This window comes from Tachypleus tridentatus, chromosome 4, assembly GCF_004210375.1.
Source record: "Tachypleus tridentatus isolate NWPU-2018 chromosome 4, ASM421037v1, whole genome shotgun sequence".
NCBI classification, from domain to species: domain Eukaryota; kingdom Metazoa; phylum Arthropoda; class Merostomata; order Xiphosura; family Limulidae; genus Tachypleus; species Tachypleus tridentatus.
The window spans coordinates 72,451,466-72,479,179 of record NC_134828.1 but is presented as its reverse complement, the minus strand read 5'-3'; the positions used below and the strand labels follow the sequence as shown (position 1 = coordinate 72,479,179).

The 27,714-nt window shown below is 32.3% G+C and overlaps 1 protein-coding gene across 1 annotated transcript; it reads left to right on the top strand.

Annotated features, from left to right (window-relative positions):
* Positions 1 to 8: 8 nt before the first annotated feature.
* On the top strand, positions 9 to 18,300 carry LOC143248148 (uncharacterized). The gene is made up of 8 exons (XM_076496579.1): positions 9 to 15; positions 1,764 to 1,889; positions 8,758 to 8,788; positions 10,046 to 10,134; positions 11,163 to 11,228; positions 11,480 to 11,583; positions 14,582 to 14,977; positions 17,015 to 18,300. The coding sequence occupies exons 1-8, from the start codon at positions 9 to 11 to the stop codon at positions 17,060 to 17,062; spliced, it is 867 nt and encodes a 288-aa protein (XP_076352694.1). The 3' UTR covers positions 17,063 to 18,300.
* Positions 18,301 to 27,714: the final 9,414 nt, after the last annotated feature.

Genomic DNA, 27,714 nt, shown 5'->3' with positions numbered 1-27,714 from the left:
TTTGTGGTATGAAGGGTAACCAAAGCAACACTACATTTCTGTTTTAAAAGATAATGTTTGTTTGTTTTTTTAATTTCGCACAAAGCTACTCGAGGGCTATCTGTGCTAGCCGTCCCTAATTTAGCAGTGTAAGACTAGAGGGGAGGTAGCTAGTCATCACCACCCACCGCCAACTCTTGGGCTACTCTTTTACCAACGAATAGTGGGATTGACCGTAACATTATAACGCCCCCACGGCTGAAAGAGCGAGTATGTTTAGTGTGACGGGGATTCGAACTTGTGACTCTCGGATAACGAGTCGAGTGCCTTAACCAACTGGCCATGCCGGGCCGTCACATTAATGAACTTGTAACCAAGATTTTAACATTTAATCATTTCTGATAACACGTTTTGGTCTCACAATTTTTACTCAAAACTACATCAAGGACAAAATGCCTTGATTAGCAACCTTTTCTTCGGTGTTGTTTTGTTTGTTTGTTTTTTGAATTTCGCACAAAGCTACTCGAGGGCTATCTCTGCTAGCCGTTCCTAATTTAGCAGTGTAAGACTAGCGGGAAGGCAGCTAGTCATCACCACCCACCGCCAACTCTTGGGCTACTCTTTTACCAACGAATAGTGGGATTATAACGCCACATTATAACGCCCCCACGGCTGAAAGGGCGAGCATGTTTGGCGCGACGGGTATGCGAACCCGCGATCTTCAGATTACGAGTCGCACGCCTTAACACGCTTGGCCATGCCGGGCCTTGAAAGATAATATAAACAAATAAACCCAAAATTTAATAGAACACAACAAATATTTAAAATGAGACTGTCCCTGTCAAAATACAGTGAAAATTGTTTTACGTAAAGCAGTTTGAATTGTATTTTGAGAGTGTTGACAGTTTTATGTTAAATATTTATTGCTGGCCATTAAACATTTGTTTTACTTCTTCACTTACCTGTGTGAAACTTACAGAACTGGGGTTTAATCTAATTATATGTCGAACCATCCTGTTTACAAGTAAACGCTAAAATGAAAAATATTTGTAAATGGATAGTACGGCTTATGTTTATTTGCAAACAACAAAATCTTCACCCAAACTACTTTATCCTAGCTGACAAGTTTCCAGCAAACCTTTTAGTTTGAGTTTAAAGTCAAAATAACTTTGACTAAAAACATGACAATATTTCAACAACATAAGCATGTTACTTTATGAAAAATTAAAGTTATTAATTCATTCTTGTCTTTTGATGTTCTAACACATTTTTGAATGATAGGAAAAATCATATATCATTGTTTCTAAAAGTTCTATCTGCCAGTAAGACTACGTATTACTTTTTAGTTTAGTTTAGTAAATATTCCTGATTTAATGATAAATCAATAACTTATTTCTAAAACAGGAACCAGCAGATTAAGCTTCGCCTTGGATTTAAAACATTTTTCAGCTGTTTTCATAGCTACGAGTTTTTAAGTCAAATCCTCATTTGTTTCCCTTTTTCTCAGAAGTGACAAAAAGAGAAACGTTACACACTCGTTACAGTTTATGAAAGATTGAACATTCAATTTCCAGTAATGGACTTCAAAATTACCTTTCACAAGAACTTTAAAATGATCTTTTCTCTGTTATTAATAAATCATATAATTCTTTCTTCTGTTATATCTGGTGTTTTGTTCAACAATTAACTGAATATTTATTACAAAATCAAATGAACAAGCATGTAGAACATAGTTAACTTGTTAACGTTTCATTCCCTAACAATAAGAATTTCTCTGTCAACAGATCACCCGATTGCTTTCAAACCTCACCTGGGAATATTTGTGGGAGCCGTTACTGCCTTAACATTCCTCGCTATTATTGTTGTTATGCTGGTAAGAAAGAGGGCAAAACGCACAGAGAGAAGCAGTGGTAAGTAAGCTAAATTTTTTTTTATGAAAAAAATATAGGTATTAGAAAACATAATTCTAAACATATCAAAAACATACAGTTTGATTATTTCCATTTCATCAGTAATCAAAAGGACAGAAAAGTTTTCTTTGATTGTCAACAGTCACAATTGTGTAAAATGAAAAAATAGAAATAAGCTGATGTCCAAAACCTGCCAAACTTCAATCTTATACTAATTAACAAAAAAACTTTCATTTTTGGTTGAGTTTTATATAAAACTAACATATTAGTTTGTAATAGCGTTATTATCTCGTTATTTTGATTTGTGTAGCTGAACTAATTAATATAGAACTTTTGTTATTTGCTTAATAGCGTCACACCAAACATGCTCGCCCTTTCAACCGTGGGCGAGTTATAATGTTACAGTCAATCCCATTGTTCGTTGGTAAAAGAGTAGCCAAGAGTCAGCGGTGGGTGGTGATAACTAGCTGTCTTCCCTCTAGTCTTACACTGCTAAATTAGGGACGGCTAGTGCAGATAGCCGTCGTGTAGCTTTGTGCGAAGTTCAAAACAAATAAAACGTAATAGCGTTAGGTTTACGTATAAAGAACTATCAATTAAATGATCACCCGTAAATAGAAACATCCTGATGTCGTTTTCTGTTATGTTTACTTATTTTGTACGTAAGTGATCTAGTGATACAGTAAATACTTAGTACAGAACCGGTTTAGTGATACAGTAAGTACTTAGTATAGAACTAATCTAACGATGTAATCAGTACTCGGTACAGAACTGGTCTAGCGATACAATCAGTACTCGGTGCAGAACTGGTCTAGCGATACAACCAGTACTTACTGCAAAACTGGTATAGCGATACAATCAGTACTTAGTGCAGAACTGGTCTATTGATACAATCAGTACTTAGTCTAGAACTGGTCTATTGATACAATCAGTACTTAGTCTAGAACTGGTCTATTGATACAATCAGTACTTAGTCTATAACTGGTCTAGTGATACAACCAGTACTTACTGCAAATCTGGTCTAGCGATACAATCAGTACTTAGTGTAGAACTGATCTAGTGACACAATCAGTATTTAATCTAGAACTGGTCTACGGATACAATCAGTACATAGTCTATAACTGGTATAGGGATACAATCAGTACTTAGTGTAGAACTGATCTAGTGACACAATCAGTATTTAATCTAGAACTGGTCTACGGATACAATCAGTACATAGTCTATAACTGGTATAGGGATACAATCAGTACTTAGTGCAGAACTGGTCTATCAATACAATCAGTACTTAGTACGCAACAGGTCTAGCGATGTAGTCAGTTCTTTATTACATGTGGTCTAACGAAACAATCGTTGAGTTTTAGCATCAACTTTCACGTAAAGATATTTTTTAACAATTCCCTTAAAACTTGCGGTATTCATCAAATTAAAACTTCTCTGGGATAGCTCTATGATTAAAGTTTTTTTGAAATGGCACTCGTATGTTATTTCATGTCCAATGTGAGAGGAAGTTTTAAGGTTATGATTCATCATGATTTTAAATATTATTTCTCTATTCTAGTGAACTTGCTAGAGAAGTTATGGTCATCGCATTGTAGAAATGTTTTAAATGATACATTCACATTTTTATAAATTGCTTACTTTAAAACTCATCTTAATTCAATAGAACTAAATATGTTGCGTCACGATTTGTCTTTTACGAAGGCTATTTTTATCTTTTTGAATTTTTTAAGAAAACTTTTCTGCTTTTATGAAGTGTTTCTTTATTAAAGCTTTTTTCCCTTGATAAAATGTTCCTTTATGAAAGTTTTCCTTTCCTGATAAAGTGTTTTATTTATTAAAGCTTTCCTGTCCTGGTAAAGTGTTTAATTGATGAAGGCTTTTCTTACCTGATGAAGTGTTTTTTATTAAGGGTTTTCTTCCTGATGAAGTGATTCTATATGGAAACTTTTCTGCCCTATTAAAGTGTATTTTTACAAAAGAATTGTTTTCCCAAACTAATTTTCTGATGAGGTATTTCTTTAAAATTTCGTTTCTTCTTTGTTCAAGTGTTATATTATAAAAGATTTTCCGCCGTGATGAAATTATTTTTATGAGAGCTTTTCTGTGCTGATGAAATGTTTTTTTATTAAAAAATTTTTGCACTGATGAAATGTTTTTTTTGTTAAAGAATTTCTGTCCTGATGAAATGTTTTTTATTAAAGCTTTTCTGCACTGATGAAATGTTTTTATTAAAGAATTTTTGCACTGATGAAATGTTTTTTTTTGTTAAATAATTTCTGTCCTGATGAAATGTTTCTTTGAAAATATTTTTTGCCTTGATGAAAATGCTTAAAAATGTTCTTTAAAGTAATTGTGCAAGAAAGAGAGTTTGACTAAGTGTATTTCAGGTATTCATACAAAAACTACAAACTGGCCATTCCTGATTTTGAAATGACAAACTAGAAGAAACACAAGTAAATCGAATTCCCCTACCAAATCTTGGGATATTTTAATCATATAGTAGTTATAACGTATTCACGGTTCCAACATGAAGGATGTGAGTTTGCAGTAGTTTTTCAATTCTAAATAACTTATGTTTCAACTTTTACTATTTACAGTTAATTTGATAAAATCTAATTTGTACAACATTCTAAAACATTTTTCATAAACGTGATTTTTCCTGTCGCATAATAAACCCGAAATTCAATAGAATTTATATAAATTTGAACAATATTTTTGTAACTGATAATTTCAGGCGCTCGACTCGTAATCTGAGGGTCGCGGGTTCGAATCCCCATCACACCAAACATGCTCGCACTTTCAGCCGTGGGGGAGTTATAATGTTACGGTCAATCCCACTGTTCGTTGGTAAAAGAGTAGCCAAGAGTCAGCGGTGGGTGGTGATAACTAGCTGTCTTCCCTCTAGTCTTACACTGCTAAATTAGGGACGGCTAGTGCAGATAGCCGTCGTGTAGCTTTGTGGGAAATTAAAAACAAACAATCAAACTTATAATTCGTTCAAAGGTTTTACAAAATTCCACAACCTCTCAGAGTCTACAATTACGTTTCTAAAAATTGTTTAAGATGATACTGGACAGTTTATAGCATACTGACTACAACTGGTTTTACAATATACAGTTAATACTAGTCATATACCATTTTCATATACGGTATAAAATCACATTTTAGCTAAATTGCATTAGTTTTGTGGACTTATTTTAGTTGTCATATTTACGATTGTTGTAACTTCCTTTTCCTGCAGTTATTATTGTTGTTATTACTGAAATTTCTCTAATTTCACCAAGTTTTATTTACAAAAGATTAAACTTTATTTATTACTCTTTGTTAGGTAAAATACGCTTGTAAAAACCGGTTTAATAGTGTTAGATAGACCTTTTAGTATAGTTGGTTAAATGGTCCACTGATGTTGCTGTGATTCGCAATAACATAAAATAAGTGGTAAAGGAGGATGTGGCCCGGCATGACTAGGTGGTTAGGTCGCTCGACTCGTAATCTGAGAATCGCGTGTTCGATCACCGTCATACCAACCATGCTCGCCATTTTAGCCGTGGGGGTGTTAAAATGGTCACTATTCTTTGGTAAATGAGTAGTCCAAGAGCTGTTGATGGGTAATGATGACTAGCTTTCTTCCTCTAGTCTTACTCTGCTAAATTAGGGACGGCTATTGATGTATTTTAAGTTAAAAAAAACAACATATTTTAGATAGTTATTAAACAGTTCAACTATTCATTTATTTTTCATTTATTAATTTGTGTCTTTATGAATATCAGAGTTTGGCTTTACTATCACTGGTATTGTCCTGCTCCTTGACCTCACGATTAAGCAGTAAGTCATGCAGTAACAATTTATCTCAGATGTTAGATTTTTATAAATTACTATCGAACTTTTTTCCTGGATTTTTACTGGTCACAAGACATTTTGCTTGGAAAGACTGAATAAAATGTTTTGGTTATATATATATATGGTTACACTAATTTTTTAGTGTTCAAAAACATTAAACCCATGACACTACTTGGAGTTACAGTGTTTGCAGTCAGTAACTGGCTGGAATTTATAATACATCTAGATTCATTATTTATTATTATTATTTTACAATATATGTTTTGTTTTGTGCTATTGAATTAGTATGTAGATTTAGAACTAGTTTGAATCTTCGAGCTACCCGAAACATGGGAGATATTATTGGACTTACAACCGTGAATATTGCTAACAACGAGGATGCTCCGCTAATGAAACTAATAATTCTAATCTTGATAACTATATTCAGCTAAAGATAACCATTATCACTTGTTGTTTTATTTTAATTTTTGATCTATGAAGGCATCAACTTGTTTTTTAATCGCAAGTTAATACTAATAATTAGGTTTTAAAATTAAAATACGGAATAGCCGGTAGGGAAATGGTTTGAAGTTCGTGCAAAGCTACAAGAGGGCTATCTGCGCTAGCAGTCCCTAATTTAGCAGTGTAAAACTAGAGGGAAGGCAGCTAGTCATCACCATCCACCACCAACTCATGGGCTACTCTTTTACCTTCCCCCTCGGTGGGCTTAGCAGATTGCCTGATGTGGCTTTGCTATAAGATAACACACAAGGTACTTGTATGATGAAAAATCTTTCGAGAGAAAGACTGACAGAAAGGAGAACAAAGAAAAAAACGAGTGTGCATGATCGTTTGTTTTCTTAGAATAAAGTCACATCGGGCTACCTGCTATGTCTACCGAGGGGAATCGAACACTTGATTTTAACGATATAAATCCGTTTTCCCAACCGGGGACAGAAAAACACAAACATACAAATATACAAAATAAAAAAAAACAAATCAGAAAGAGATGAATGAAATATTGAATCAACAGAGAGGAGTGTAGAGACTCAAAGTGCTAGAATAGAAAGAGAAGGAAAATATAAAGAGATCTGATCTGTACAAAAGCCAGTTGTCTTGGTAACGCTATATTCGTATGTGTAGCTTAGCAACCCAATTTCGTGTCTTAAGTGTGTATAAATAATTCGAGCATTTACGAAGGTTAGTTTGAATTATAGTTTTTAGATCGTATTAAGTTTTAGTTTATGCATATACTTAAATTTACGTAGACAAGTTGAAGTTTTAAGTGAGTTTTTAAAATGTCTAAGTTAAAGGTTAGCGATCATAATTTGTTAGTTTTAATTTGTTTTTATGAAGTTTTTTCAGTCGTATTATTACTTCCCTCCTTGCTGAAATTTTTTTTGTTTTCATCTGTCAAACGTATTGCTGTTAGGCTTAACTAATGATGTTACTTGGTATTAATTTTTAGGTTTAGCTTTAAGATAGAATTTTTATCACACACCTAAGGTGATTCATCTTGTTTCGGCGTTTAAACAGTAATAATTTAGTTATGCGACGCAATTAAAACAAACACGTTCTGGTATGTGTGAAAGATCGATGGATTTGTGAAACCTTCTTCTAACCAAAGATCCACTTGAGTAAGACAACGCCATTAAATAGGTAAGTAAGACAACGTTATTAAATAGGTAAGCTGATTATACTTCAACAAGTTGTTCGGAGACGTTATGGGTCAAAGGTTGGTTAACAAAGATTATATTATTGAGGCCTTAGACTCCTACTGCTTATGATACAATTTTTCATAAATTTATATAAAAGTCGCAAACTTTAACGTGGTACTTACTACTAAAGCACGAACTTTAGCGTGATACTATATTTTTCCGTTGATTGAAATGTAATATAAGTAAAAGCCAGTTTTCAATTTATGTATATGTGTAACTCTTACATTATGAATCATTTTGAATTTAAGATGCAGAATTGGTATTGATTTTGTTTTTAGAGTGTACTTGAAAATTGTTTTCTCAATGTCTGCTTGTTTTTCTTTTATGATAGGGAAGTTTAGTGAAAATAGCTTGCTGAAAGAAGGGCGGGTCCCATTCTTTTTAAATTTTATTTTTTTACAAGAAACAATCCGTCATTTTTTGCGAGTCGGGAAAGTTAGTAATTACATAGTAGTAAATAGCTTTGAAATCTGTAGATAAATGACAATACATGGACAACGAAAGAAATACAATTTGTAAATAGCTGCATAATGACTTAGTTGTTGTTGTTTTGAATTAAGCACAAAGCTAAACAATGGGCTATCTGTGCTCTGCCTACCAAGGGTATCGAAACCCGGTTTTTAGCGTTGTAAGTCCGCAGACATACTGCTGAGTCACTGGGGGGCAACGACTCAGCGTAAAATTAAAAAGTTAAGGGTGATATATCATAACAGAAAGATTTGAATTAATTCAGGAGAGAGAGAATAGAAAACGTTATAGTAACACAGATTAATAGACAGATTGAGAAAGAAATATTTGGATACAAAATACTTGTGATGTAAAGGGGAAAAGAGGAAATATAGAAATATTGGTATTAATAGAAAAAGAAAGAAATTAAAAATAAATGGCTACAGTTAGAAAATGTTTAGGGGAATAAAAACACTAGGGAAATAAATAAATAAAAAGGTGTAGTTAAATGAAACAATGAACTAGTAATAAGAGGATCAGAAAGATAATAAAAAAAAATGAATTGGCACAACGCAAGTGGTAGAGAAAAAATAGAAGGAAAGAGAAATGAATAGTTACAGGTAATGTGCCATTGAAGGCAAAAGGAATGAGAAAAAGGAAATTGACTCGTTACGTGTAAAATGAAACAGAATGGCTGTAAGTAAACAGAAACAGTTTTGGACAGGAAAGCAGCATGATAGATATAGGAAAACAATATCTATAAATACAAAAATACTGTAAGACAGTCACAGAAGTGTTGAGATTATAGAAATAAAACAATTTGTGAAAAATTACTCAATCAAAACAATAAGATATTAAATTATTCTATTTTTTTCTTATTGCAGGTGACGTTTCAGACGACAACGCCAAAGACAAGTATGTACACATAAAAAAAGAAATGAATATAAGTTATTTACTTGTAGGTTTAACACCTCGCATTCACACTTATGATATCAGCTTTCCTTGTGTCTAAAGGCAGATGAAATGTTTTGTTAAGGTCCCCTGAGTACGGTGGTAATCTTAAACAAACCATTATTTATTTAGATAATTTTGATTGTTTTAATTAATTTGTTAATATCTTAAAGTGTGTAATAGTTAACAAAATACTTGCCGGAAAAGTTTATTTGTTTGTTTGTTTTTTAATTCAGAAAACATGCTCGTATTTTTATATGAACTTTTTGGATGGATATGTCAAAGCGGTGTATCTATACATGCATATAGTCATAAAGTAACTTGATGGAATCATTTACATTGTTCTGCTGGATATGACATACTTGATCTAAAGAAACGTTAATAGTTGGGTTTATATTCACAGTAATATAGTCGTAAATATTAAGTCTGCAGTATGGACCTTTACTGAAACATTAAAAAAAAATTCCAGTGGAATAAGGTAATAAAGTGAATTACGATAAGTATTTTATCTTGTTCACAATAGTTACGTTTTTCGGTGGGATGGCGGTAAGTCTATGGACTTATGACGCTACATCCAAGATCCATTTACCTGCTGTTCACACTCCAGATTACCCAGTGTGTTTTTTTGTCTGAAACAAACAAATAAATCACAAACTTATTGTAGTGACATAATGTTTCTTAAGATGTAATGTTAGCTTTTAAATAGATCTACGGTGTGTGCTAACTAAGTACTGGCCAGGTGGGTTAAGGCGTTCGACTTTTAATCTGAGGATCGTGGGTTCGAATCCCCGTCGGTACCAATCATGCTCGCCCTTTTTGCCATGGGGGCGTTATAATGTGACGGTCAATCTCACTATTCGTTGGTAAAAGAGTAGCACGACAGTTGGCGGTGACTGGTGATGACTAGCTGCCTTCCCTCTAGTCTTACACTGCTACATTAGGAATAGCTAGCGCAGATAGCCCTTGTGTAGCTTTGCGCGACATTAAAAAAACACACAAACAAACAAACATATCTTCGACTTTCGAATTAAAAATGTAGGGAAATTAAAATTAGAAGTATGACATCTTGTTAACTATACAAACAACTGTAATTATTGAATGCAAGATGTAAAAATTAAATAATACGGAAAAAGTCAACATAAGCGAATGTAAATCGAGATTTATTTATCTAGATTTCATTCATTGCTTTTTACTCTAATATGTGACTGATGTATTATTCAGGTACAGCACAGTGTCCGAAGAAATGACCACAAACAAGAACGTGGACTCGAGTGATCCAGATCTTATCCCTTTGCGTGACTCTACAATGAGTAAGTTAAAATTTTGTTTCGATCAACACAGTTTTTTTAATGTTAAACAAGATATACTATACTTAGGGTAAGTGGACCTCTTCAAGTGAATAATTTTACTGAAGAAACTGATGAATGATACGTTGAAATAGTTTGTTAACAAGTAAGAAAAATTTATATGTGAGAAAGAACAAAACAGCTAAAGTGAACGGATATTTTAAAGAACAAAACAGCTAAAGTGAACGGATATTTTTGAGAGAGTGAAAAAGTGTGGTTATTATTTTGAAAAGAAAGAACTTGTGGCCTAGTCAGGAAAATGACTGATAGGAAGTACAGAAGACATAAAGTTTAATAATGGAGAGTTTAAAGAAAGTGTACTAGAAAGACATCATTACATAATGTAATGTGTACTTTGTAAACTATTAACAGATTTCTTTTTTCTCTCAGCTAATAGATGAAATATATGAATGAAATTGCAAGCTTGAAGTGCAGAAAACTTTGAAAATGAGCACAGTGATGTTAGAAAGAATGACAGATCTGAATATATAAATTAATAACTCTATAGCAGAATAATTCGAGTTCTTGATCGTGTAAATAGTTCTAGAAACGAATTTATAGCTCACTCTTTATTTTATGGAAAGAAGTTATGGGTGATTTACAAACTTATGACAGAAGAGAGATAAAGAGAATGTAAGAAAAGAAAACTAGGGATATTATGGGAAGTATTGATAGTTGTGGAAAAACGATATTGCGATAGTACAATAAACGGCATCTGTGATAGAAAAAGATATAAAACTAAAGTTATCTTTCATCTATCTGCACCATGAACAATTACCCATCAGATTCTGATCACGTTTTAGAAAGATTGACAGAAACATCTATTGAGTTTTATATTGATTTTCTTAATTGTCTTAATTAACATCGAGTTACTAATTATGTGAAGCATCAAAAAGATTTAAATTATGGATTATATAAAACAAAAATAAAGTTTTTTTTTTTCATTTATTATTGAGCTATTTGTTAATTTATTTTTGCATTTACTCTTTCAGACTTGGAAAGAACCGATGTTATAAAGAAGAAAACACGATTTGTTGGCAAATGTCTTTTTAGCAATGGTATTATGTAGTTTTCATCTGTGAATACAAATTATCTTTTAAAAAGAAGATAGAATTTTTTAAAATATTTTTTCATAATGTTTTTAAAATAATAATATTAGAAACACACCGGTTTTCTAGTTATTTGATCGCTTACATACTCAGGCAATGCAATGAAACTTACAAGAAAAGCGTTATCTCTTTGATTTACTAAAGTTTTTCTATATATTTCCTACTTCGTGTGCTTTTCGTTAAATAAAGTTTTATTGTAGCCAATAGAACATTATATCACGAGAAACGAAGGAAACACGGTGAATACAGAGACACGATCTCTCCTGAAAGACTGCCACTGAACGGGACCAGATCGTTTAAAGAGGTAAGCTAATTTTAATAATTAACCTTGCTAAAAGTAGGTTTCTACTTTGTTTGGAAAATCATCAACAATGTAGAATTTAAACAGGTGTTATTACTTTAAGTGGGCTTCATAAGGTTGTTAAATGGCGTACGTATACTAAAGGGAACAATTAGAGAGTCAAGTTTTATAGTTAAATCTCTTTCAGTTCAAGTGAACACGAAAGTTGAAATTCAACTGCGTTTGTGATGACCATTTGTCCATTGCATTTCTTCTTTTAGATTTGGAAAATACCAATGTTAACAAAAGAAAATGCCCTTTTAATAATGATATTACGTAGTTTTTATCTGAGAACACAAATGTCCTTTCCTAGACTATATGTCTCAAGTTACATTTCTGTGGAATACGAGCACTTTCAAGTTCAAAATAGTCCGAGCTAGGACCTGACTAAATCAACATTTCTAAAAGGACTACATTTGGAAGAAATACATAATACTCAGTAACAAGTGTTGGAAACAGTGTTTTTCCCCGCAATGATGTCACGAGGGATAATATTCCTTCTCATCTTTTAGCCATTTCTCTGATGTCACGTAGCTAGTTAAGACATTGGCATATATCTTGTCCAGTACTCAAATGATTTAGAACAGGATTTCTTGAAAGCATTTTAATACCATGACAGTATAATATCAGACATTATCTCGCTTCCTGATAAGGTCATAGAATGCTTTCACCCATAAAAGGTCGTATTTGGGTCTAATAACACTTTAATATATCATCGAACATTAAATCCGTCCCTCTAGAGAGCAATGAGATTCGTGTATTTATTCATACTGATATCCTTCTGCATCATAAGTAAATTGTCACCAAAAAGCTTAGACTCAACAGTGTTGGAATGAGCATATCATTTGTCTCAGGCTTATTAAGTACGAATTCTAGTAACCCTAACTAAGTTTCAAACGCGTTCTACTTCGGTTAGCTATCGACGTGAAAGAGGTCATTTCGACCATAGGAAGGACTAGTAAAGTCTGATCCTTATATTTGCTACATTTGCTGCTCTATAATCCATGTTAATCTAACAGCTCTGTACTGGCGGTCCCAATGATTGTATTTAATACACAGACCAGTGTTCTGATATCGTAGTCGTGACGTTTCCTGTAAAAACCCGCATTCACCGAAATGATTTGCCAATTGCCCCTATGTTTACACCTAACTGAGCTACGACGTTCCTCTGTAATTTTATCCAAATGAATTGCCACTTCTCTCTGGGTTCACACGTAACTAAGCAGCCACGTATCCCTGTATTTTTATCCAAATGAACTGCCACTTGTTCCTAGTTTTACATCCAACTGAGCTGCGACGTATCCCTGTGCTTACACTGAACTTAACTATGTTATGTTTTTGTGTTTACACCAAAATAAGCTAATACTTATCTCTATGTTTATTCTGGTTCAACTTGAGTAAAGCTTTGTACTTATGCCATTAATTTCTATCTACACTTTAATTAATGTTACCACACAATACATAGGATTAATAGCTAAATCATTAGATGACCAAAGAAGAAATGGATGTGCTGTTTGGCATGGGCTGAGTGCACGTGAGACGTATATAAACAGTCCTGTATTCATACAATAAGACTTGTAAAACTACTCATATACAGATTTCTGGAATTGCGTTCGTTTATAATTTACCAGACCGTATTAAATGCCTATCCTTTCGACATTTTTCTGTAATATATGTGTACATAAACATATACCCATAGAAATCATTTTTCGATTGATTCTTGTATATTTTTATTCTGCGGAACTAATAATAAGCTGAAATATAAGTTTAAGAAGTTATCAAACACAAGTTCTAGTCATTTTAGAGAATTGGATTTGTTTGTTTTTGAGTAAAGTATAAAGCTACACAATGGTTCTCCAGTGTTGTAAGACCACAGACATGCCGCTGTGCCATTGGGAAATGCAACTGTTCGTAAGTGTAACAGAGAATCAGTTCTTTCCTTCGATACCAAATTATGCCATAGTATCAAATCTTCACTGATATAAATAGGAAGTTAACCCAAATTCCATACGTAATACTAAATGTATTGGCCCGGCATGGCCAGGTGGGTTAAGGAGTTCGACTCGTAATCTGAGAGTCGCAAGTTCGAATCCCGGTCGCACCAAACATGCTTGCCCTTTCAGCCGTGGGGGCGTTATAATGTTATGGTCAATCCCACTATTCGTTGGTAAAAGAATTGGCGGTGAGTGGTGATGACTAGCTGCCATCCCTCTAGTCTTACACTGCTAAATTAGTGACGGCTAGCGCACATAGCCCTTGAGCAGCTTTGCGCGAAATTAAAAAAACCAACAAAACTAAATGTATTTTAGCGGTGACACAGGGTGGTGAGTGGGAGGGGCTGTGTTGGCTGAAGCCCTTAGTTTTCTCCTCTTGTGTCCCCAAAATGCCTTTTTTCTTTGTCATAAAACCTGTCCACAACTGCGAAAAGACGCATTTTATTATTTACCTTGCTTTCAACTTTACAATGATTTGCACCCGGGTCTTTACAATAAAACAATAACTACGATACGTTACTAAGTGTTAGTACACAAATATTCATGATGAGTTTTAGATGTAAAAGGTAATTATAACATCAATAGGATAGGAATAAAACATGATTTACTTGCTTCTCATGATCTGCTACTCCATGTGTACAAGAAGCAACTCGTAATTCTTATAGTCTTCCCCAACATCGCCCCTTCATAAAAAGTCTTGAATTACGATGCTTGAAAATTGCTCTTATGCATCAATGAACCTCTACTCTTATTAGTTTCTTCTACACGTTTCTGCATTTCAGATAGTTTAACATTTAACAACATACATTTCGAAGTAAAGCTAATCCAAAAGTTCAGATTGTGGTGAAAAAGTTCGGTGTTTTAGCAGCTCATCACCAAAGCCATTAGCTTTTCTTTAAATTATATGACTTTGATAATTATGAAAAACGTATGTATTTTTTACGCTATTATGTTTACACTTTTTTGAGGACAACGGCGGATTCTCGGATGAGGAACTACTTTTTAAAAGAGTAACCAGGCCTCGAACCGCTTGTTCTCGACACAAACGACAGCATCTGAAGTCCTTACAGTCTAAGGATTCTAACCAATGGAGTGATGATGAATACAGAAAACAAACAGATCCTCCTGGTACTGAGGTTCTTCGGGGCACTAAAAACGGTGCTAAATACCAGTGTGACAGGAAAAGATTATACAGAGAAGAAGGACCTACTAGCAAAACTTTATCAATCCTCCACAAGAGGAACACAGCTCGAACCCAATACAGAAACTCCAAAAGAAATCCTAAAACGGTTCCTAATGCTGACATCAAACACTCTTTTATAGATGAAAGAAACAGTTTTAGGCATCTGTGTCCCGAAATGCAGGTAATATTCAATTCCGATATTTCTGGATAGAAGTAACTCTTTCTACACTAACACCTATTACATGTTTGTGATACCTAAACTTTTTTTTAGTTAATAGAAAACCAAGTTACAGAGGTTTTTTTTGTAAACTTATTGAGACAATTTTATTTACTTTAAATGAATTGAGGAACTTTACTAAATACAACAGTTCTGTTATATGATATTATTGTGTTTATTAACATAAATGGTAGTGTAATTTGTAAATAACCGTAGCATACACGTGGCTAAACGGCCAGATCAGGCATCCCTCTAGTTGACGTTCCTACTTCTGAACTACAGATCAGAGGGACGACAATGAGAAGGCAGCACAGACCTTTTCCTTTTATATAATGTACTTTCTAGCAATATTTTAAATTTTTGTTTAAATTACGTTTAAAAGACACACATTTGATATGGTCAGTACATTAAAACTCTTGTATAATTTGTGCATTGAAAACTGTAGAATGACTTTAGAATGGATGAATACTCTACTTTAATTGTTTTAATTGTTTGCGTTCTCCCCAGGGAGGAGCTATCTGTGCGTTATAAGAATGTCGAACAAATTCCACTATTTGGTCAGAGTAGCCCAAACGTTGGCTGTGGGTATTGTTGGGAACGACTTTTGTTGTCTTTGTTTGGCGAAACCCCTAAACAAATAAACAATTCAATAAATACGTCCCCCATGGAGTGGCTAAATGTCAAAGTTTTTCCGAGTTACGAAACTTCTATCGTAATAAATTCACCTAAGGAATACCACCAAAACTGGCGAAGCGTAATCACACAACAAATATGATGGAACATTACAATAGTACGGGAAATATGTTTAAACAGAGTTAATGCAGGTTTCTTGCAAGGAGGTTACACAACGTTATATCAACCAAATTTTGTTGTAAGCCTGATGTTTGAAATTTAAGACTGATGACGCAGGCTATGCAACACATGTTATTTAGTAAGTTCAGAATGAAATATCCAAATTTTATTGTAGTTTATTACAGTGTTTTGTCGTTTAAAAACAAAGCTTTTATTATTTCATAGATTTGTTGTTGTTTCGAGTTAAGCACAAAGATACACAATGGGCTATCTGTGCTCTGCCCACCACGAGTATCGAAACCCGGTTTTTAGCATTTAAGTCCGCAGATATACCGCTGAACCACTGGATGGCTTCATAGATTTACAAAAAAAAACATCATTTTCGTTTCTTTCATAATTGTTCGGAGAAATAAATTAAGTTAAAGCATCAGTAAAACAATTAAACCTACAATGATGTATTTTAGCGTATTTTATGAATAGCTACAACTGCTATATTTTGTTAAACATTGAATAAATTGTTCAAAAACATTTTACCGTACAAATGTACAGATATTTTGAATGCTTTTTCTCAAAAGGCGATTATAAACTTAAATATGATAAAAACTTTTAGTAATGTTATATCCGAAGAAAACAAATTGGCGTGAGTTATTTAATAATTATTCCATGAAATGAATTTCTATGGGGTGACTTGTTTAAACTTTTGTACTTTGAAAATATTTGGTTGCTAAGCCTATTTAATTGAACTACTTTGATACTTTGTGTGTTTCTTACTACCTATTTTTGCAGAGATGTGAACCGAAAACATTGTCAACACGAAAAATTCAAGTCTCGAAAACAATTTGTTCAACAATATATTACATCAATATACGAACATATTTTCTCGCTTGCAATTTTTTCTTTTATGTCTTCTTTTTTATGAAACTTAACAGAAGTCAACTCTTGACTTTAGCATTATGAGGAATACATTTGTATAAATCAAATAAAAATGAATTTGACATTTTAGAACTGTCTTATTATGTAGCATTTATTTGGGAAGACACGTTAACATTCACGCTTTTTGTGAATTTGATAAAAGTTTGTGATTGATTATTTATAAGCCCTGTCTTTAGCTTTTAATCTGTTCTTAATTTTTTTACTATTGAATACAAAACTTTACCATTCTGCGGGATGAAACACTAAACCTGTATTTTCTCTTTTGTTTAACTTTAGAGGAACTCTTGTCCCCATGGCAACTATAGAATGTCGACTCCAGTGTGAAGACAGTCTGTAATGAATACCGAATTACTTTAGGTTTGTTGTAAAAATGGAGAGGTACCAACATAGCAAGAGTATTTTAAAGTGGATGTAAATGTTTATGTTAATTCATAACACACACAAGCATATATATATGTATACTTACATTGGAAATGTTTGTGTTGATTTACAAGATATATATAGTTACATTGGAAATGTTTATGTTAATTTACAAGATATATATATATACTTACGATAGAAATGTTCTTCAAAAGAAGGTATACTTGAAGCGTAAACTGTGATACGTCAAGCAAATAAAAGAACAGAAAAATCGATCATCCAAAACGACAGTCTTCTTGACGAAAAAAAAAACTTGCTTTCATCATGATTCTATCCGTCAATAGACTTGTACATCTCTTCTTGACAAATGTGATAGTTCTTTTGAAACAGATATTAATTAGCTACGTGTAGTGCTGAGTTATTAGCCAAAACATCACTTACTAAAAGAAACTTACACTGAACGTATATGATTAGTTAATATCCACATTTTGATTCGATTATTATACAGAAAGGTGCTGTTTGTGTGTTCACTCAGAGAGAAGCACTGAAATTCACAACTCTCATCATTATATTATACCACATCTATAGGGTTTGCAAAAAAATAATCAAGTAATATAGAACTGTGCACTAAAATAAGGTGTGTCCAAACAGCACATTAGATTTGTGAACTTTCCTGGGTTATCTTTATTCCAGGCCAAATCAACGGGTTGTGTTGATTTATTACGTTTGATGAGAAATATTAATACTTACACGACAGGCCACTCTGAAACCTATACTCCTGGAGAAGCCTTGAAGCAATGCAAGGACGGGGCTCCAGTTTCAGGCCTCAAAATCCATACAAAACGATTTGATAAGTGTTGTTGTTTGTTAGAAACAACATGACAAGCAGAGAAACAGTTTTAGTATGCATCCCTTCATTAAAAAAAACACAAAAACTTTGTCAGTAATACAAGGCATGTGATCACTTGAATATATACTATACAAACACAGATGTACACACGTAGACACAAACTCTTTCGTATTTAAAAAACTAATTGGAAAATGTCAATTAGGCAAAGTAACAAACAGCATTTATTTACGAATAAAATATCGCATATTAAAATTACTATTCTTTATTCTGTGACGTCTCGTATTAGTTTTTAGTTGATGGAAACCAAACCATCTTTTTTCTAAACGATTTCTGTCTTTTTTCCACCATTTTATCGAAAACTGATCTAATTTAAACAATCATTAACCGTAATTGAGATTAGTTACAAATGTGATATCGAACTGCAAAAGTGATACTTACTACTGTAAAATAAGCTTGATTAAAGTACAGCTACATTTCTGTAGCTTAATACTGACTTACGTGCTCTAATATCTGTTATATCCATTTATAGTATACTTGTACATTTTGTGAAAACGCTTCTTTCAATATTATATTACATTTTAACGAGACATAAATAACCGTTGGAAGAGGCTAGGCTTAGGTACTCGCAATTCACTAACACTAGGTTTTAATTCTGGTGAGAAATGGATGTGTAAGATTTACTGTAACTGTGCTAACTGTTTTAACCCAACAATTTAAAAGATATAAAGGAATATTTAAATTCCAACACTGTATTAACCACCCAGACATTTTTACTTAATAACAATACTTACTGACTTTTACTGTTTAGAGAAAAAAATTAAACAATAAACAGGTTTGTTAGAAAACTATTCGCTACTAGTATACAAAAAAGATTTACTTTTCAGTATTAATAATACAATGCATGCTTAAAACATGAATAGGGTATTTTAAAATATAAGTGTAGTCATTTTTTTCAGTATTAGTAGTACGGACGGTGTTGAAATATATGAATTAGGAATATTAAAACAAATGTAGTAGGTTTTCAATATTAATTAATTAAATAGTATAATCTCGAAAGATATGAATCATGAATATCAAAAAGCCAAATGTAGTAACTTGTAAATAGTAATTGAAAAATATGAATCAGGAATATAATAACTAAATGTCGTAACCTTTTTAATGCTAATTAAATGACATAGTGTTGAAAGATAATAGAAAAGTGTGGGATGTCATGTTTCGTCACTCCTATTACGTAACAGCTTTGAGAGTAGCGATATTTAGTTATCTTGTTCCTTGATCAGCAATCCACAAATATCACAAAACATTTCTGTTTGATTCAGGTCGAGGATTTGGTCTAATCAAGACAATTTTGGATTAACACGGCGAGTGATATTGTACAGTATTCTAGCGAAAAATGTAAGATCCTTGCCACAGAATTCCATCTTTGCAAATTGTGCATAACTCTTCACAATGTTACAATATAACAAAACTTCATGGTTTGCTAAATTATTACCTGGTCAAGTCCCATTGAAACAGGCCCACGCTATTACACTGTTCCATCTCTAATTAGTAGGTAAGGCACAATTACACCGTTCCAACGTCTCTAAATAGTAAGTATGACACAATTAAACAGTTCCAACGTATTAGTAGATATGACACAGTTACACCGTTCCAGCATCTCTAGTTTGTAGGTATGTCACAGTTACAACGTTCCAACATCTCTAGTTAGTAGGTATGTCACAGTTACAACGTTCCAGCATCTCTAGTTAGTAGGTATAGATACAATTATACTCTCTACATGACTTTTATTGTTCTTCAAACCCAGTTTCGGCGCCCAGGTTCATAGAACCAACGTTTTAGCTTTGCTATTTATAGACAGTAGTATGCGAAAATTGAAACCAAGATGTTCCTGCACATAGCGCATAAGTTAGTCCACATTCTGAAATACCTGAATTATAATTAAAATAAATGTCAAATGTACAGTTTCCTTTGAAATAAATCTAGTAATATATATTTACATATAGTTCTAGAATAGAAACTATTATTTCATAGTATTTTATTTCAAAACTCAAACGTTTTTGTCATTTTCCATAATTCGTGAAAATTACTGAAAGTACAGTTTATTGAACAAATTTAAAAAAAAACCTTAAATAGAAAAGAATACATGACAAAGAAGAAAATTCATTTTAGTTTTCAATTTAGAAACTTACTTTCACCTATTGCTTAAAAAGAACTTTGCTTTTAATAATATATGTGATTTTTATGCATGGACTAGAGCTTTAATTTTTTTACATTTAAACTACAACTTAGAAACATAGTTACAAACAAAAAGCTTTAATTGAACTGAATTCACGTTTTTTATATTTATTTTTAAAGGTCAGTATTATATTTGAATTTAAAGAAAATTTACAAAATTTAAGGAAATGTGCATTAATATATGAGAACCTTAAGTTGATATGGCCTGGCATGGCCAAGCGCGTAAGGCGTGCGACTCGTAATCCGCGGGTTCGCGCCCGCGTCGCGCTAAACATGCTCGCCCTCCCAGCCGTGGGGGCGTATAATGTGACGGTCAATCCCACTATTCGTTGGTAAAAGAGTAGCCCAAGAGTTGGCGGTGGGTGGTGATGACTAGCTGCCTTCCCTCTAGTCTTACACTGCAAAATTAGGGACGGTTAGCACAGATAGCGCTCGAGTAGCTTTGTGCGAAATTCCAAAACAAACAAACAAATTCCTTAAGTTGATATATTTTAACATTTAGTCTTTGTTTCTTCTTTTCTTAAAAAGTTAATTTTTCAAGCAAGGAAAAACAGAAATGTTAATAGTGAGTAGAAAAGCATGATACTGAGCAAATACTAAATTTAATAAAACATTAACTAGGTGTTTTAATTATGAAATTCTATCAAAACAAGAGAACAACAAGTGTAAAAGTGAAAACAACTTGACAGAGCTAACATTATTAAGGTTTTCATTTTATAATATTTAACTGTATATTACTTGAAAACAGCTGGACAGAGTTAACATTATTAAGGTTTTCATTTTATAATATTTAACTGTATATCACTTGAAAACAGCTGGACAGAGTTAACATTATTAAGGTTTTCATTTTATAATATTTAACTGTATATTACTTGAAAACAGCTAGACAGAGTTAACATTATTAAGGTTTTCATTTTATAATATTTAACTGTATATTACTTGAAAACAGCTAGACAGAGTTAACATTATTAAAGTTTTCATTTTATAATATTTAACTGTATATTACTTGAAAACAGCTGGACAGAGTTAACATTATTAAGGTTTTCATTTTATAATATTTAACTGTATATTACTTGAAAACAGCTGGACAGAGTTAACATTATTAAGGTTTCATTTTATAATACTTAACTGTATATTACTTGAAAACAACTAGACAGAGTTAACATTATTAAGGTTTTCATTTTATAATATTCAACTGTATATCACTTGAAAACAGCTGGAGTGCTAGACAGAGTTAACATTATTAAGGTTTTCATTTTATAATATTTAACTGTATATCACTTGAAAACAGCTAGAGTGCTAGACAGAGTTAAAATTATTAAGGTTTTCATTTTATAATATTTAACCGTATATTACTTGAAAACAACTAGACCGAGTTAACATTATTAAGATTTTCATTTTATAATATTTAACTGTATATCACTTGAAAACAGCTGGACAGAGTTAACATTATTAAGGTTTTCATTTTCTAATATTTAACTGTATATCACTTGAAAACAGCTAGAGTGCTAGACAGAGTTAACATTATTAAGGTTTTCATTTTATAATATTTAACTGTATATCACATGAAAACAGCTAGAGTGCTAGACAGAGATAATATTATTAAGGTTTTCATTTTATAATATTTAACCGTATATTACTTGAAAACAACTAGACAGAGTTAACATTATTAAGGTTTTCATTTTATAATATTTAACCATATATTACTTGAAAACAACTAGACAGAGTTAACATTATTAAGGTTTTCATTTTATAATATTTAACTGTATATTACTTAAAAACAGCTAGAGTGCTAGACAGAGTTAACATTATTAAGGTTTCATTTTCTAATATTTAACTGTATATTACTTGAAAACAACTAGACAGAGCTAGCATTATTAAGGTTTTCATTTTATAATATTTAACTGTATACTATTTGAAAACAGCTAGATAGAGCTAACATTATTAAGGTTTTCATTTTATAATATTTAACCGTATATTACTTGAAAACAACTAGACAGAGTTAACATTATTAAGGTTTTCATTTTATAATATTTACTTGTATATTACTTAAAAACAGCTAGAGTGCTAGACAGAGTTAACATTATTAAGGTTTTCATTTTCTAATATTTAACTGTATATTACTTGAAAACAACTAGACAGAGCTAGCATTATTAAGGTTTTCATTTTATAATATTTAACTGTATACTATTTGAAAACAGCTAGATAGAGCTAACATTATTAAGGTTTTCATTTTATAATATTTAACTGTATATTATTTGAAAACAGCTAGACAGAGCTAGCATTATTAAGGTTTTCATTTTATAATATTTAACTGTATATTACTTGAAAACAACTAGACAGAGCTAGCATTATTAAGGTTTTCATTTTATAATATTTAACTGTATATTACTTGAAAACAACTAGACAGAGCTAGCATTATTAAGGTTTTCATTTTATAATATTTAACTGTATATTACTTGAAAACAACTAGACAGAGCTAACATTATTAAGGTTTTCATTTCATAATATTTAACTGTATATTATTTGAAAACAGCTAGATAGAGCTAGCATTATTAAGGTTTTTATTTTATAATATTTAACTGTGTATTACTTGAAAACAGCTAGACAGAGCTAACATTATTAAGGTTTTCATTTTATAATATTTAACTGTATGTTACTTGAAAACAACTAGTGGCACAACGGAATGTCTGCAGATTTAAAACTCTAGTTTGTTTGTTTGGAATTGAGTAGAAACTTACACAATGGACTATCTGTGCTCTACTCATCATGGGTATCGAAACATAATTTCTAGCAGTGTGAGTCTGCAAACATACCGCTGTGATACTGTGGTCTAAAACGCTAGAAACCGTGTTTCGACATCCGTGGTGGGGAGAACATCAATAGAGCACTGTGTATCTTTGTGGTTAACTTTACGACAAAGAAATAAAAAATCATTTTATAAAGCACATGGAGTCATTAAGTCTTAGTGTTTGCGCTGTATACTGATATTATGCTAAAATATATGTACGATTATACTATATTTAATTTTAAAATTTAACTTTCTTGTTAAAAACGTGTAAATTGATCGTATTTTTTTGAGATCGCATTATCTCTTTCTTTTATCTTTCATTTCATTTTGCGTTTTTATTTTGTGTTTTTGTGATTTCTTGGCTTATTCATTTTTCATTTTCTGTCACTAATAAACGAAATTTTTTCTTTTTGTTATTTTTTTACCCTTCTTAATTTGAAGGAAGTTACTTTATTAGGCTTTGTTAAACGAAGAAAGAAATATATATTTTATTCATGGTTGTCCAACTTTTCAGTTTTCATTGAAATTAGGCAAAGCAAAAAACCCATGAATATATCTTCATAATATTTCAGATTCAAAATTCCTTCGGTTTATAACCATAGAAAAATATCAATTTTTATGGGCTGAATAAGTTTAAATAGAAATGAATATTTATACAAAAAAAATTCCGGAAATGTTTTCCTTAACGCATTTGTAGCACTGGCAGCCATTATCCACAGAAATTAAATTAATGAAGTTAAAATCTTACATTTGTGATTTTCTGTGTTTTTCATTATAATAGTGTATGTTTATTTCAAAATTACAATACTGTTGAATAATTAAAAATATAGAGCTCTTCTGATCAAGGATAATATATTTAATTATGTCTGTTGACAGTTTCAAAGGCCCTTCATGACCAGAGAGTTAAGGCACTCGACTCAAAATCTGAGGCGAATCGCTGTCACATCAAGCATACTCGCCTCTTTCAGCTGTAAGAGCGTTATAATGTGACGGTCAATCCCACAATTTTTGAGTGGACGATGGATGGTGATGGCCTTCCCTCTAGTCTTACACTGCTAAATTAGGGACGACTAGCGCAGATAGCTCTCGTGTAGCTTTGCGCAAAATTAAAAAACAACAAAACATTTTCAAAGCCATGCATATTCAGACCTACGTTAAGGCTTTATTTTATTACAGATGTGTGATAGTAAGTATTTGAGAGTTTCTATTAGGGGTAAGTTACGACTATGTCAGTAGCTTTTCTCATCGACGACAAATAAAGTTTATAAAAAAAACCAAAAAAACTATTATTTTCCCAGTGGCTAAGCAGTAAGTCTAAAAGCTTATAACACTAAAACCCAGGATTTTAAGGCCGTAGTGAGCACAGCACAGATAGCCTACCGAGTAGCTTTATGCGCAGCTACAAACAAAAACAAAATTGTCATACAGATGTAAAAGTAAAACATTACCCCGTCTGTTCTTCTCTCCGTTTCTAAGAAATGGCAAAATGATAAGATAACACAATCTTTTCTCAACTAACAGAAATTTGTGTAACATTTTTGGAAGACAAATCTTTATATCATATGAAAATATTTCATACTAGACTGATGCTTTTAGTTCAAAGTCTACTATGATTTGTGATGTTTATTTTTACTTATCCTATCTTTGTGTAGAAATCATAGAATTACATACTGAGTTCGAAATTTTTCTTTAGGAAAAAAACACAAACCTAAAATTAAAACTCACTTTATCTTCGTCAGCCCAGAAAACTCCTTTTTACAACTAAAATCACTTTTTCAGAATAAAGAAATAAAACTAAGCGACTGTCAAAACGTCACCTAAAGACGTGGAAGTAATAAACGGAAGATTCTAAACGTAAAAACCCAAATAATAAAAGATGTGAAATTGTGATAACAACAAGCTGCTTACAGCAAGTTTGTTTGAAAAGATATGTGCAATAATCGAGAAGTTTTATATTTCATTAAGTCAGAGATGTTTTAAATCGGTTTAAAGTTATGTTGTTCAATGTATTAAGCCAGCGATTTCATGTATTCTTCTTTTGATGAAACATACATAGACTCACAGATAACCCTGACTCAGACAGTGTTCTTCATAAGAAACACGTCGAAATAGATGACCAAAGGTAATAATGCATGAACAAAGGTTATTTTTTACAGTTTTTACATGTCACCCAACCTTCTCTTCCAACAAATTTAAACATCTTTATTCACATTACAAATTAATTACTTATTGCTATATTCCTACAGTTGTGGTGAAATAAAGCTGAATTTTCTTAAATATTTAGTTTTCTACCGGGCTTACATTTACTAATATTTTAATAGCAACTTTTGTACCAAATGTCAATATTTTGTTTTCTCCTTGTTTTAATAATATATATATATAGCCTCGTGTAGCTTTGCGTGAAATTAAAAAAACAAACTTCTTGTTGTTGTTTTGAATTAAGCACAAAGCTACACAATAGACTATCCGCGATCTGCCCACGACGGATATCGAAACCCGGTTTTTAGCGTCGTAAGTGCGCAGACATACTGCTGAGCCACTAGGAGAGCTAACAAACAAACTAAAAATAAAATATAAATTTGGAGAAAACTAAATAAATGCTATAAAACTAAACCGAAATAAAACAATCATTTAGACTCTTTGTGTGTGTGGAGGTGAAGGGGTTAATTGGGTAAGAATAAAACAACGTGCTCTCCCTCCTTTAACTAAGTGGTGGTCTTTTGAAGTATACTCCGATGCGAAGATATAAGATGCCATGCGCCTCGTAGTTAAAATGTGGCGGAATAAGTTTGTCACCTGGTCACCTGGCAACGATGTTCATTGAGCTGCTCTGTAAGTTAGCGTATAGTTTATATTATAGAGGTCATGTAACAGTGCGTCTAGCCTCTTTAATGTATACAACTTGGAACAAAGGGCACAGGTTATGCAACAAACAATTCTCAGAGAAAATATCGATTGATGAAACAATGACCCTTTGGTTCAAATGACCTTCATAGCACATTAATTGTAATATTTTACGTCAGAAATATCGAAAGAACTTAATCAACTTGCCACCTGGTGTTTGGATTTTTATTTACTGTTTATCAAACAAGTTGCATCACTTCAATATTTCCTTCTGCAATCATACACTCCTTTCAGTGCAAAGACTTCTGTAATTTACTAATTTTTAAACTTAAAGTCTCTCGAAAATATTCAACATGAAATATTATTTTATTAACTTTATAAACAATAAACAGAACTTTCAAGAGAGACAAGTTTTTATTATAAAGGTAAACAAAATGTAAATTACTCTGTAGAACATTGTCTGGTTTACGCGACATTGAAATTTTCAACGTTTACATAAGTAATAAGATCTCATTTGACGAAAAACTTTGTTTTCAAGTTTTCAACTGAAGTCAGTCAGAGCGATCATGAGAAAGAAATGAAAGTATTCTAATATGAGAGGGAGTATGTGATCTAAGGTCTAAACTCATCTTCATGATGACGAGAACCCCACTTGAAGTAAAAATGTATTCTAAAGACAGCAAGCATGGGTATTTAAACTTTAATTAAAATAAACTACAGAACAACGTTTCGACCTTTTTAGGCTATTTTCAGGTTAACAAAGATGTTAACCTTAATTTTTTGTTAACAAAGATGTTAACCTTAATTTTTTGTTAACCTGAAAATAGCCTAAAAAGGTCGAAACGTTGTTCTGTACTTTATTTTAATTAAAGTGTTAATATCCATACCAGCTGTCTTGGGAATACATTTGAACTCATCATGGGTTACTAAAACACAAACTGTTCAATATTCAACCTGAACACTGCTGGAATATTAATATTTCTCACTAAAGACAGCACAGTTACGAATAAAAGGTCTTATAAATTGAACATAATACATTCAGCTAGGATAACCAGGAAATATTTTGTTTGTTTGTTTGGAAATTTCGCACAAAGCTACTCGAGGGCTATCTGTGCTAGCCGTCCCTAATTTAGCAGTGTAAGACTAGAGGGAAGGTAGCTAGTCATTACCACCCACCGCCAACTCTTGGGCTACTCTTTACCAACTCGGATTACGAGTCGCACGCCTTACGCGCTAGGCCATGCCGGGCCACCAGGAAATATATAACTATGGAAAATATCATGTGACGTATCTGTACACGTTTGAAAGAAGACATTCAGTTACAATAAGTTTATCATCATTCTTCGTCTCATAATCCCTCGGTTGAAGAATTAATATTTTTCATACAATGTGAATAGGTTTCTATTTTTCCTCTACAAATTTCAGATAAGTAAAACTTCTCATTTCTAAGACTGTCCAAATGTTGTGCTGAATCAAGTTTTTATTAAACGTATTTTTTGTGTACAACAGAGTTGTTTAGCAAGTAACACTGCATCACAACAATGTCCTAACACAGTAGGTCACCATATGAACACCGTTATTTTATCTATTTTCTTTTAATTATCAGTTCTGTATTGAGTACAATAAAAACAAGTTTAGTTTGAGAGGAACTCAATAGGGCGCATACCTTCATCACGTGGTGTTGGTCATATTTGACTCTCAAAAAAATTAAAATATTTCTATATCTCCGTCTTTAGCAACGGAAAAGGGCTACATTTAGTAGAACAATGAGGAAAATATTGTACCTATGTCCACCAAATTTCACGAAAATCTGATCACTTGTGATTGAGCTAAAATAGTACGAAAATGAATCCCCATGTTAACAGACAAGGATTTGTAGTTTTTTTTTTACCTGAC